Here is a 14,616-nt window from a genome sequence, read left to right as displayed (position 1 = left end):
CCAATAGTTATGGTGTTAAAAAAGTGAGGGAAATCATATGTGAATATGGGCGGTATAGTGCAAGACGGGCTGAGATGTTTTTTGAACTTTTGAAGTTAGTATTAGAAAATAATATATTTTTGTGTAACAAACAAGTTTATCATCAATTATCTGGTGTTGCTATGGGTACTGCAATTGCCAATATGTATGCAAACTTAGCAGTGGGAAAGTAGGAAGAAGTGAATGTGTTTGGTAGTAATAATATTTTTGCATCAAGGATCCTTTTTTATAAACGTTTTGTTAATGATTTTTTTTAACTTGGCATGGGGATTATGGTGAATTGGATGAATTCCTTACCTACTTGAATCAAACTAGCGATTTTTTGTAATTTGAAATGTGCACTTTCTCTAATGAAATAGAGTTCCTAGATATTAAGCTTAAATATGATGGGACAGAGTTTGGTACAAGTGTCTTTAAGAAGGATGTACATGCTAATAAATATTTACGTAAAAGAAGCATGCATGCTGGTCGGACTTTTAAGGGTAATACTAGGAGCCAGTATCTCCAAGTTAGTAGACTGAATACTGATCATGATATGTGTAGTAATCAAATGGTGGATATGACAGAAGATTTTTTAGCAAGGGGTTATAATGCCGATGAATTAGAGGAAATTAGAAGAAATATAATCTTAGACGTGAACAGGCAAAACCTTATTTTTCAAACTGAGAAGGTACGGATGTATGTACTCAGCCTGATATTTAATGACATATAGTAGGGCTAGTCACCCAGTGGAAAATATTAGACAGAATTGGGATATAGTGAACTATATCAGGCCATGAGAAGTGGCTATGTCAAAAAACATCTTTTACTTATAGAAATTGTAGCAATTTGAAAAAGCATTTCTGCTACAAGGATTTTGCTTTGAATCGAACAAAACATGTTAATTTTAACAAAAAGGGAACTTTTCCTTGTCAGAATTGCTAATGCTGTGATGCAGTCTGTACATCTAATGTATTTGTACATCCGACTAACCAGAAGGAATATAACTTTAATGTTAGTGCTACTTACAATACTACTTTAATTGTTTACCCGGCAACCTGTTGTCAATGTCCAGGTTTTTATGTAGGGAAGTCAAATAGAAGAATGAGAGACAGAATTATAGAACGTAGATCGGACATGCACGGGGGGTGGAAACAAATTCCTTAGCGAAACACATACAGGATTATGATAATTAGCATGCTTTTTTATTTAGGGTTATAGAGGTCATGTGTCCAACTATTAGACATGGTGATATTAACAATATGCTAGATATTAAAGAATATGAATGGATATTGCATCGGCAGGCGGATATATATCCTGGTTTAAATAAACGTAGTACTCTTAAACCTATACTAAAACAAAAACAACATGTAAAATAGGGCTGAAAGGTTTATTAATCATATATATATTACAATGTCTTGTCTTTTTAAAATGTTGATTAGTCTTAATTAGAATGATAGGCTGGATTGTGTCATGTGTTTTATGTTAAATTTAATTGAACTGAATATATAAAATGCATTGAATTTTTAATTTTTGTAACACTGATGAAGGATTTTTGAATCTGAAAGCTTTGTTTTATTAAAATTGTTTCGGCGTTGTGAAGCTTGCTGTTTTTTGTTCTTTGGAGAAGAGTTTGGTTACTTCACTTTGCCACACTTTTTGCTGTTATTCGTGTGTCTACATTCTTTATGTAGACAGGAAATGTTCCCTGTCAGGGAGTGGGTAATTCATATCTTAGCCATGGTGAGGGAAGCCTTGTTTGGCCAGGATGGTGAAACTAAATGATCAAAACAAATACTTTCCCCTCACTGTGGTTAACACCATAAATTACTGATGATGCTAATATGCTGTACTGCTATTATACAATGATGTTATACTGTTATTATGATTATTATTATTATTATTATTATTATTATTATTATTATTTAGCATAACTGTTCCACCTTTCTGCAGTGAAGTGAGTTATCTGGGATGAGTTTTAGATGTAATGCCTTTGGACACACCCAGATATGTGGTGGCAAGTACATGCAGATTGATCTACAGTAACAGTTACTCATGATATTAACTTCAGTAAGTCTTTATAAAGTACAAGATATACATGTTTTCAAATTTAAATTAGGCGACTGGTAATAGATAACATTTCATCTATTTGAAATGGAGTAAACCTAAAAAATAGTTTTTGTCGTGTGCATTCCATTTGTGTGACTTCAGATTGAAGTGACCACTCTCTAGCTATAAGTAATGCATGTAAGGCTCTCATGTTTTGTTAGGCCAGAATTCTATGTTAAGGTTCTTATATATTAATAAATGTAGAAGGATGGATCAGGCAAATAGGTTGTTTAAGTAGTCTGTGAGTAGTGTGAGATCGCTTAGTAGTGGAGAATACAAACAAGTTATTTCCTAGTGTTATGCAATAACCAAACTGATATATGTAAAGTAGCAGGGGGTTGTGAAGAGCAAAGAAGGGAGCTTGCCCACCAAAAAAGAATCATTTAATGGGTGTTTCTTTTATTTGCAAGTATATTTTATAGGTAGTGTTGTAGATATGTGTTTGTTGGTTTGGTGTTCAGTCATTTGTAAGAACAGATACTACACTACACATGATCTTAGCCAAAAGGATGAGAACCAAATATCAAAGTGTCAGTCACTCATTTTGTTAATGATTTTGATTGTTTAATTTTCAGTCAATTGTTGATGAGAGATTCATTTTACAAGACCAGTGCCAGAAGAACAGGATGAATAGTCTGAGCGCTGATATTTTAAAAATGAAATTCAAATAGAGTAACAGAAAAATCCTTGAATTTCCTTTTACTATTTTTAAACATTTTTGTACGGGATCATGCCCTGAGCACCTGGCACACCTCTGATATATATCAATATGTATCGATCTATAAATCAATAAATATAGATATATATATATATATATATATATATATATATATATATATATATATATATATATAGATATATATATATATATATTTTAATATAAATAGCTATTATCTCTCTCTGTCTCGTGTGTGTGTGTGTGTGTGTGTGTGTGTGTGTGTGTGTGGGTGTGTGTGTATGTGTGTGTATATATATGTATATATATATATATATATATATATATATATATATATATATATGTATATATATATATACATATAAAGAGGTCTACCTGACATTGTCAACACTCCAGAATGCCGACAACTATATGGCGGACACCATATGATCGACATTCGGAATGCCGACAATGCGGAACCAGCATCTCACTATAGTGCGGAATGGAAAGATTTCCATTCCTGCACTGTAGTGTGATCTCGAGTTGGTATATTAAAGTTACGGGGGGTGTGGGGGGGTGTAGCCCCCCCTGCTAGCAGTTGAAAGGGAATTTTATGTTCCTTTTCAGTGCTTTTATTCCATTGCTGAGGTTTCAGTTGTCGGTGTTGTGGTGTCGGCCATGTCATTGTCAGTGTTTTGCGCTTCCGGTGTTTTCAGGTAGATATATATATATAAATATATATATATATATATATATATATATATATATATGTATATATATATATATTTACATGTGTATATATATAGATATATAGATATATCTATATATATATATATATATGTATATATATATATATATATGTATATATATGTATATATATATATATATATATATATATCAAAAGACTGAATCACAAAAGACTGAAAATTGAAAATACTGAACACATTTTTAATGCAGGGGGAAGCCCCATTGCACTCATGGGGTGGGGCTGTGCTCCCCACACCCCATGCTAACTGTATATACCAACCCCAAGATTGCACAGCAGTGGAGAAGGAGCAAATTCTATCATTAAATATTTTGAATTTTCAGTCTTTTGGGATTCAGTCTTTTGGTTTTTTAGTCTTTTGAAGTAGGCCCATATTTTTATTTATATATATATATATATATATATATATATATATATATATATATATACCCATATTTATATATATATATATATATAGAGAGAGAGAGAAAGAGAGAGAGATCTACACCTATATACAGATATATATAGATTAAATATAGATATGTAGATATACATAGATAGATAAGATAGCTAGCTAGATAGGTATAGATATAGAATGTACAGACCAAAGGAAAGGGCAGAGGCAAATAGCAGAATAAGAGTTAAAGTTTGAAATAGAAATTTTAAACTTAAGTCAGTGTGTTTTGTCTACAGACATGATCTCTTTACTAAAAAGAGGTTTTTCTTTCATTCCAGCTACTAACGTGGACATGACTAAATTGATTATTGACTTTAAACTGTATTTAAGGAAACTGAACTTACAGTTTGGGATGCATGACTTGCCAGAAACTTGTTTAGAAAGTTTTACACCGCGATGTCGCAGTACTTTCAATAGTTCACTTACACCTACCCTCCAAGTTTTTAACACTGCTTGTGAGAGTGACTTTAGAAGAAAACTTAAAACTAAAGTCCAGTTTGAGAATTTGAAACATGGAGAATGACTGGCATTGAATGAGCTAGCTGACAACTCCAATTTAAGAATAATGAGAGCAGATAAGCGAGGAATTTTAGTCATTATGGAAAAGACTGATTATTAATCTGCTATGTTAAAGTTGTTGAAGGATGAGGGAAATTATAAGACTGTGACTAAGGATTATATTAATAGAAGTTATGCTAGCATTGATCAGACTTTGCTTGATTTGTTTAATCAGGGTTGTGTTCACTGTCACACTTATGAGTTTTTAAGTGTGCCATATCCAAAGTTAGTGGTATTTTTTTGTATACCACAGGTCCACAGAAGTCGATTGTGTCAGCAGGGCATAGTAAGACTGACCTTATTTCAGTGTGGCTGGATCACCTTTTGAATCCAGTGGTGCAGGCATGTAAATCTTACCTTCATGATTGGCATTTATTAGAGGTCCCAAGTGATTCTATGAGGCCTGATGTTCCTTCTGTATTTGCTTCTCTAGATGTAACTTCCCTGTACATTTCCATTGATCAAGAAGTTGGTGTGGAATTTCTAAGAGAATATCTGACTTGTTACACTGACTGATAATAAAATAGGTACCATTTGTTCTCTTATGGAAATGTGCATTTACACATCGTGTTGAGACTTTATTTCTTGAGTAAAAGTGGCAGCCATTCTGTGATGGATAAACAGTTCAGTAAATTGAGATACAATAAATGTCATGCACTTGCTTTCAGGAAGTGGGCTTTTTTAACTCTTCTATCAGACACACACAAAACTAGATTAAAGGGTTTATACTTACTATTTTATAACATTTTTCATATTTTGATAATATGAATTTACTTATGTTTTATTCATATTCAAAATTATGGTGTTATAAGAGTTCTTTGCAGCTTTTAAATTAAGTACTAGTACAAAATAATATTTTTTTTCTTTGCAGATGCAGTACTGAGCATTTTAAATGTATCACAAATACCAGAGTGCATCAATGCACGTGAAGGTTCAAATATTTCTTTTGAATGTCAAGTATCTGGACTGTCTAAACCATCAAAGTCATTCTACAAGTGGTATAATAGGCCTCCTAATGGAATAGAATACGAAATTAAAAAAAAAATGTCACTGCAAGATTTGGAGACTGGGATACTTCCATTCAGTATATTGAATGCCACACTAAATGACTCTGGTACTTACATATGTGAGGTAGGCGACATTTCTGTAAAAGAGAAAGCAATGGGAATCAACGTCTACGTGTATGGTAAGTCATTGTGTCTCATCAGTGAAATCATTATTGCAGTGTTATGAAAAGTAAAATGTTTTGTCAAGCTGACAATGAGATATTTCAACCAGATGAGGTTTAATTCTCCTATTTATATGAAATTGTAATTGTTTCTTATATAAAAGATGGAATTATGATTTTTTTAAATACATCATTATTTCTGTTTGAGCATCAAAACAAAGAGGATTATGATGCGTTTGAAAAATGGATGCAAAGAAATTCAACATGAGAGCAAAGTTAAAGAGGTAAATCTTGTTATCCATGTTGAGCACACATGAAACGGTTTATGATCGGAAATCTGATCATAATTATTTGTAGTGTATATCTGCTTCATGTACAACTAGTTACATGAAAAAAAAATGCTAAATGTTTTGCTGGCTTTTAATGATTTAAAGCACTCAATGATCACTATCAAAAATACAATGTAATACAGTCTCCTACATTTACACTCACCATTCCATGCCTCATTTTCATAGAATGTCCAGATTATGTTGTGTTAAATAAAATTAATAATTCAATACACAGGAGGTTCAGATTCAAAGGTTTACTAGTGTACACCAGGAGGCAAAAAACCATACAAGTACAGAATTTTGTCTAACATGATACAGGAAGTTCACAAGTTTATATAGGTTTAACATTCAAGTTGTTCCCACCTTACTGACGTTACAAGTCACAGGGCATTTACATCACTTTAGCTTACAAGCCTCTATTCTTTTAATCTGCTGATGCAGTATGTTTTAAAAAACTTTTCCTCTAGATACAATACGGCCTTGCTATCCAGCTGGTCAGTCGTAATGTCTTTCTGTAAAGTTACTTATTCAAGGTTTCATATCAGTTCGAATACAATAGCAGATTCAGTCTTTAACATACATATTTGTTCACTGTTTCACTTTCTTTACCAGCTGTGTTTTTATCTCACAAGGACAAGTTACTTCATCAGGAAGAGCAGAAGATTTCATTATTTACAAGGACAAGTTATCTCATCAGGAAGGAGCGGAAGATTTACACATTTAATTTCCTGACCCAGCAGATAATCACTTATGAAAAGCATAAACATTAAGCTTGCTGAGCTGGCAGCTGCCAGGGTCAGGGGTCAAAGCACACTGCAGTTTCAGAAGCTACTTGCATTTACACATGAATTTATTCCTTCTGTTATATGATTAATAGAATAAAATGCATTATAAATTACCTTGCTTCTAAACTAGCATTTCACATATATTTAAATACATATTTTTCTAACATTTCCCCCCCTATTAATACTTTTTATTCTATTTTGAAGTATGCATAGTGTCATTTCATCTCCTAGCCTTTCCCACTCAGGATTTTAAGCTAGGTGAATCATTCAATCTATACTTCAGAAAAAGCGTCATCTGAAATCAATCTTTCAATTTCAATATCTTGGTAGAAAGTTTCAGTAACAGATACATCAACAAAATCTTTGATTAATCTTTTCATGCAGGGAATTCCACAGCAAACACATGCTCCTATTAGGGGTATACCCACACAAATAGCAATTAGAATGTTCATTAGGATGGAACCCCACCCCCCAAACAGATTCTGGAAAAAGTTCATCAGTGGGTTTGGGCCTGGTTCAGTCATGGCTGATACTTGCTGAATTACCTCTAGGTGATTATTTATCTCGTGACGATTGTCAGGTATATAAGCACAGCATTCTTCTTTGATAAGCATGCACGTACCACCTCTCGCCGCTAGGGTGAAGTCAAGAGCCATCCGATTTTGTAGCACAACAGTTCTCATTGCATTCAGTTCATCAGTCACTAGTTCTAGGGCGGAAAAAGTTGCATTACTCATTACTTCGAGAAGTTTCGATAACTTCCTCAGCTCCCAGATCGATTTGACTGCTCCATAGGCTGGTAATATTCATGCCCATGATATAACACTGTCACTCAAGTCCATATGAGACAATTCGCTTTTGTCTTTTACTGAATTACGGTCTTTCCAACCAGCTTCGATCTTCCCAACTGGATTCACAGGTTTCTTAACTGGGCCTTCAGGCTTTCGAGCTGTTTCTCTTACATTTCCTATCTTACCCAAAGGTAATTCTGCAGTATGTCTTATTGCCGGAATCAAGTAACCCAAAAAACAACTGCCGGACCAATTCTCAGGTAACCATTTATATGCCTTTTTCCCACAAATAAAATAACAGTTTTCTGCTTTAGTACTAATATGCATCAGCCCTGCATGAAACATTTTCTGATCTATAACTGACAATTGTTTAAACAAAACTGGATTTCTTTGAATGTCACTCATAGTTGTTTTCAATGAGTTTAAATACGAGTCATAATTAGTATTGCAAAAAGTATTACCATTACTATTCTTAATATAACATTGGTAAGATATGGTTATATTACAATTGCTCCAGCCCACCTGGAGAGTGTCGTTTTTGTAGAAACATACAACTCCTTTTTGTGTGATAGGTAAAAATAAAGCTATTTTATCCTGTGATCTCACAGTTCCTGTGTCGAAAAGTAAATTCTCCCAAGTCTCATTTATCCCCAAAGGGACAGTGGACATTATCAGTCCTCCATATGCTGTTGGTATAGCTGTACAAACCCAGCAATTTGAAATGTTCATAGTCTCTGCATACACACGTTTCATGGCTAGGTATGTGTTAAAATTTGGATGCCAGTCTATAGACGTCTCATCACGCCTTTTCACTTGCGTAGTTGTTTGTAGGATAAACCACAGCAAGAGGAAAATTGTCACAATTACAGTTAATAAATGTACACACAACAAAATGATTATGCAACATCTCTGGGGTTGATCTAAACTTATATTCGCTTTGTTTTTGGCCATCTTGGTCTGGTTGTATATCAGTCACAAAGTTTTTATCAAGTTGAAAGTTCTTTACCGGTTTACAATGCGTTAAATGAACCCAGGACGTCCTCTCGGCCACTCTAACTGCAGTAGGCATTGCCAACAGAACCTGATACGGTCCCTCCCACTTTGGACTCGCCCAATTCTTCCTTTTCGTCACTTTCAGCCAAACGTATGTCCCAGGAGCCAAGACTGCTTCCACCGGTCTGGTCTGTTCCTTATCTGAAAAAGAGATAAACTGCAAAACAGATTTATTTGTTAACAATTTCTTCATATACTCTGCTAACGAACTGTCAGCCTCTTGTTCTGCAGGCATGAGAGCTTTCCACTGAGGCACATAATATGCTCTCCCAAAAATCATTTCAAAGGGAGTCAAACCCTTTACATTTGGAACCGTTCTCATACTCAGCAGTGCTAAAGGCAGACAGTATATCCAATTCTTTTGGGTCTTCTCTACTAGCTTCCTTAACTTGTTCTTTAGGGTACCATTGTACCTTTCCACCAGTTCTGCTGACTGTGGGTGGTAAGCACAATGGTTCTTCAAGGAGATACCAAAAAACCTCCCAAGCTGGTGAATCGTTTGATTAACAAAATGTGTGCCATTGTCACTATAAATCCTTTCCGGAATGCCAAATCTAGGGATTACTTCTTTTATCAGGGCTTTCGCCACTGTTGCTGTATCCGGGTTTTTGGTTGGAAAAGCTTCTACCCATTTAGAAAACATGTCTACAATAACTAAACAAAACTTCTTCCCTTCACATTTATTCAATTCTATGAAATCCATACAAATAGCATGGAACGGGTATGGTGGTATAGGAAAACTTCCTTGCTTGGTTTTAAATACTCCTTGTGCATGATGCTTGTTACAAGTATGACAAGCTGCACAAAATTTTTTTGTGTAGTTTGTGTATCCATATGTTTGGAATATTCGATTTACTAACTGTACCATCCCCCTGTTGAGACATGGCACTGCCCATGGCTCAACAAAGCTGCATATCTAAATAAATTAGACGGCAATATCGGTTTTCTTTCTTTGGAAATGTACAGTCCATTCTCAAGACTTGCACCTCGTTTTACCCATTTTTGTTTTTCTGCTTTTGTAGTAAGCGTCTGCATTGTTTTTAACATGTCTAAATCTAAAATCTCAGAGTGTTGTAATTCCTCATTTAAAAGTAAAGTTTCTGAGTCTGAGGCTGCTTGCTTTGCAGCTGCATCAGCTTGTGCATTGCCTCTTGAACTCGTATCATGCTGTTTTGTATGAGCTACACATTTACAAATAGCCACTTTGGTAGGTAACTGAATAGATTCTAATAACTCCAAAATAAATTGCGCATGATTAATAGGTTTGCCACTGGATGTTATCATTCCTCTATTTTTCCATTGTTGTGCAAATACATGTACTGTAGAAAAAGCATACTGACTGTCAGTATATATGTTTACACACTTGTTTTTTGCTAAAGTACATGCCCTTGTCAAAGCTATCAATTCCGCTGCTTGTGCAGATAAGTTGTGTGGTAAGGACTGAGTTTCTAAAATTTCAGTGTCTGTAACTACTGCATACCCTACCAGATTCTTCCCTGTAGGACCCCTTCTGCATGAGCCGTCCACGTAATATGTCACCTCGGCATTATCCAAGGGCATATCTGTAAGATCTTGTCTAGGTAAAGCTAACTGTTCAATTTCCTGCAGACAGCTGTGTGGTGTGCCCTCCGCAGGAGTTGGAAGTAATGTTGATGGATTCAATGTCGTACATCGTTCAATTGTCATATGAGGTTAGCTCAGCAGTATAGTCATACATGAAAGATGTCTAGCAGGAGAAAGGTATGCCACTTTCTCTTGCAGTAAATTATTGCAACTGCATGAGGCACTCTCAATGTGAGAGGGTGGAATAACACCACTGAGGCCGAAGCCTGCACTGCCATTGCGGCTGCAACTACTGCTTATACACAGTGAGGCAAAGATCGCGCCACTGGGTCTAACTGTGATGAATAGTAGGCTATTGCTTGTCCCCATGTTGTTGCGTCAATACTGACGTCATGTACCCTTGCTTACAATCTATGGTCTGAAAGAACCGTTTGCGATAATTTGGAAGTCCTAAAATTAATGAAGAAGCTATCAACTGCTTCAACCTGCAGAAAGCCGTTTCTGCTTCTGTTGTCCATTGTAAAATGTCTTGTGCTGCCATTGGTGTCTTATATATCAAATAAGTCAGTGGAGCAGATTCCAAAGCATAATTTGGTATCCAGCTCCAACAAAAATTAGTTGTACCTAAGAAAGACATCATTTCTTTCTTGGTTGTTGGTTTGGGTGCTTGCAAAATCGCTGTTTTTCTTTCCTCATCTAGTATTCTACCTTCATTGGATATTACACATCCCAAGTATCTAACTTGTTTTCTCCAAAGTTGTAACTTACATTTGTTTACTTTGTGTCCTTGTGTTGCTAAAAATTTCAATAATGCTACAGTATCCTCCCTGCACTCTTGCTGGGTGGGGGCTGCTAGATGTCATCTACATAAAGTAGAACTTGACTACCTCTCGGTGGGGTAAACCCTGCCAGGTTGCTAGCCATTTCTTGTGCAAAAATTGTTGGGCTCTCACAATATCCCTGTGGTAGTCGAGTATACGTATACCTTTTACCCTGAAATGTAAATGCAAACCAATATTGACTATCAGGATGTATAGGTATCGAAAAGAAAGCATTGCTGATATCTACCACAGAGAAATACTTTTGTTGCGGTTCTAAATCGTTTAACAACGTATGTGGGTCTGGCACCGTAGGTGCTCTAGGTATTACTGCATTATTTACAGCTTGTAAATCTTGTACCATCCGCCATTCCCTGTTTGCTTTTTTAACAGGAAATAGGGGTGTATTACATGGTGAATTAGGAGATTCTACCAGTACTCCTTCTTTGAGTAATGCTGCTATTATAGGCTTAATTCCTATTTGTGCATCCTTTCTCAAAGGGTATTGTCTTTTCTGTGGTCTGAAAGCTGACTTTGGGGTTATTGTAACTGGTCCTGCTGTTCGAATAAGTCCTATATCTGACTTGCCTGTTGACCAGAGAGTTGTTGGAATTTCACATAAGGTCTTTTCTTCTTCTTCTAATAATAATGCTAATCAGCTGTCCTCGCTAGATTGCAAGTGTACAGCTGGATGTGTCAGTGTCAACCAATTCAGTTTTTGTTTTTGTATCCCTTGCTTTGATAATTCTAAATCAGTTTGTTTCTCCCATCTTGTTACTTTTTCTCCTAAATCTGCCCATTTGACACTTTTGTTCTTTGTCAAGCTGACATGTGGCAACCGATTCAATTTATACAATGCAAGGAATTCTTGAGGTAATGAACAGCTAACTACACTGTTCCCCTCAGTATCCCAGTACAAAGTACACAAAACCAATCTAGTTGCACGATTTCTAAACAATTCTTGCTCATATTCTCTATCAGGTCCTGGTGTAGTACAGTAGTATAGAGTACAGTGTAACAAATGCTGTCGATCAGTGTCAAGGGAGGGGGCTTTACTGATGGCTACGTTCATCAGTTCCTTGGTTACTGCCCCTGGACTAGTCGTGACTAGGTCCTGGCTGTACCAGTAAAAAGTTTCACCCTCCGTTCGCACTACAAAGGTATCCATTTGTCTCTGTGCCCCCATACCTTGTACAGTTGGAACTATTGCTATGCCAAATATCTGCATAAGGTCCCTGCCCAATAGGTTTACTGGACACTTTGCAGAAACAACTATTTTACTTCTCTGGGTCATACCTGAAACAGGGTCAGTTATTGCTATATCATGGGAAAGTGGTTCCCTGTATAGCTGTCCATTTGCTGCTTTTACTAGTATATAATCAGGTGATTTGGAATGTTCTGGTAACTTGGAGGGGTGTATCAAAGTCCGTGACGCTCCTGAGTCACACAGGAATTTGACTTCCCTTCCCTCCACCAGAAGTGTAACTTCCGGTTTTGTATCCGCTAAGTAGAGCTCTAAGCTCAATAATGCTAAGTCCAAAATTTCACTTTCTTCATCCTCCATATCTACTTGCACTTCCTTTACTCCTTCTATCACATTTACATTTTTTTTCTGTTTATTAAGTTTTCCTGATGATTTCTGACTTTTATTTGATGTATCCTCACTATCATATAGTCAGTCTTCATCTCCCTTATCTTCTGTAATTACCTTTTTGTTTTGCCTACAATCCCTTGCTAGATGCCCTTTTTTCCCGCATTTGAAGCATTCACCTCTCTTTTTCCTCTCTTCAAAATCTTCTGATCGTTTATCAGACTGTTTGTTTCCTGGGCATTCTTCTTGCCCTTTTCACCTGACTGTAATACAAATACTTCAGCTCCGTCTTCAGCAGTGAAGACTTGCGCCTTCTTTTTCTTTTTATTATTAAAATGTCTCTCAGCATGCCTAGCGTATTCGAGTAAGGCTTGTAGCCTCCCTGTTCGATGATCTATCATATGCTTCGTAATTAAGCTACTAATAGGTGCAATGCAACCTTTCAAAAATGCATTTTTTAATTGTTGTTCATACGGGGAATCATTCGTTTGGTTCTCAGGAACCGACATACTGCTATGATTATTAAAACATTCTAATAATCTAGCATAATATCCATCTATTGTCTCATTTTCCTGTTGTATGCATTGATTAATGCAAGTCCAGTCTGCTCTAGGTTTCCATTTCTCAGAGATTTGGTCTGTCAGACCTTTCACTCTGTTGTCTAACTCTGCGTCACTATGTGGGAGTGGTCTAAGTTCTGCATTACGAGGATTCCAGGTGCCACAAATCATGTGCCAATCTGGACCTATAATTTGTCTTACTACTTTTTCTACTTCTTCCCCATTCAAGTGGTAACTTAACCTCATGCCTTGTAAATCTTCTAAAAATTTCGTAAAATTAACTTTCGGATGGGGGATTCCCTCAGTAGCCTTCCGGATGTCTTCCGGTGTCCATGGTCTATATACTAAGAGTGTTGGATCCTGCCCATCCTGTCCTGCCTGAGGATTTGGAACTTCTATAAGTGGGCATATTTCTTCCTCACTCTCATCCTGTAGATTTCTCTCTATTTGGTATGATTCTGTGTCCCTATGTGTTTTATGTGTTCGGGACCTAGTCTCAATAGGATCTCTAACAAATGATTGTGATCTTACTGAAACTTCAGGATAATGCAGAGGTGGACCAGCCTGTCCACTCGCTTCATATCCTGAAAAGGGTAAGGGAGGGGGCAAGGGAGGAAGAGGAGGAGCTGTAGCTATTACCAGGTTATTATCCTCTTTGTCTAAAAATAATGTTTTTGAATTTTTAAGCTTCTGTTCTCTACGATTTGCTTCCTCAATCCACCTGTGTGCTTGAGGAATGCCTAGTTGGCGTTGCTTTTTTGCCTGACCTCCTGCATCAGATTTAAGCTGTTTAAGGAGTTTAACTAGTGAAGGTTTATCTAGTTTACCATCAAATTCATATTTATTAACCCATTTCGTACAATACCTAACGTTATCAGAACGTTGTAATTGCATATATTTTGCGTCTTCGGTTAGGGGCGGATCTCACGAAGTTTTAGTGCACTGATTACCCACGTCAAAGAAAATGTTACGTAACCCTTTTTTTATCACGTGATATCAATTTCTTAGTTCCTGTTTATAGTTTATCTAGAATAACTGTCTACCTTATTCTGTTACCCTGATCTATGACCAAATATACAGTACTTCCTTTTGTCCCTGATCTGCAAAACAAATCTTGACAACAATATACTGTAACCTAGTCCCTGATCTAAAACAGAAAAAAGGCAAATTCTTCCTACCTGAGCCTCCTGGTTTTGAAAATCGTTCAAATTCCGCTCTTCGGCCACAGATCAGAAAGTGGCCAGCCTCTTTACACACGACAATTCAGTCGGAGGTCTTTTCACTCAAGAAGAACCATTTTGGTAACTTCTCCTGCGCAGTATTCGACCACCGATACGCTCTGATCTGCAGCTTACCAAGGGAATTCCGTCTCGAAAGGACCAAACTGTTAAATAAAATTAATAATTCAGTACACAG

At 36.3% G+C, this 14,616-nt stretch overlaps 1 protein-coding gene across 1 annotated transcript in view; it reads left to right on the top strand.

Annotated features, from left to right (window-relative positions):
• The window catches only part of LOC122809642, a 378,601-nt gene that overhangs the window by 43,939 nt on the left and 320,046 nt on the right, over positions 1-14,616 (top strand). The window contains exon 2 of the mRNA XM_044081286.1: positions 5,414-5,728. Coding sequence (XP_043937221.1) covers positions 5,414-5,728 — 315 coding nt within the window. The remainder of the gene's footprint in view (positions 1-5,413; positions 5,729-14,616) is intronic.

Source organism: Protopterus annectens, chromosome 8.part0 (genome assembly GCF_019279795.1).
Source record: "Protopterus annectens isolate FY-2018-M chromosome 8.part0, PAN1.0, whole genome shotgun sequence".
In the NCBI taxonomy this organism is placed as follows: Eukaryota; Metazoa; Chordata; order Ceratodontiformes; family Protopteridae; genus Protopterus; species Protopterus annectens.
The sequence above is the reverse complement of the archived record's forward strand: the minus strand, read 5'-3'. Positions and strand labels throughout refer to the sequence as shown.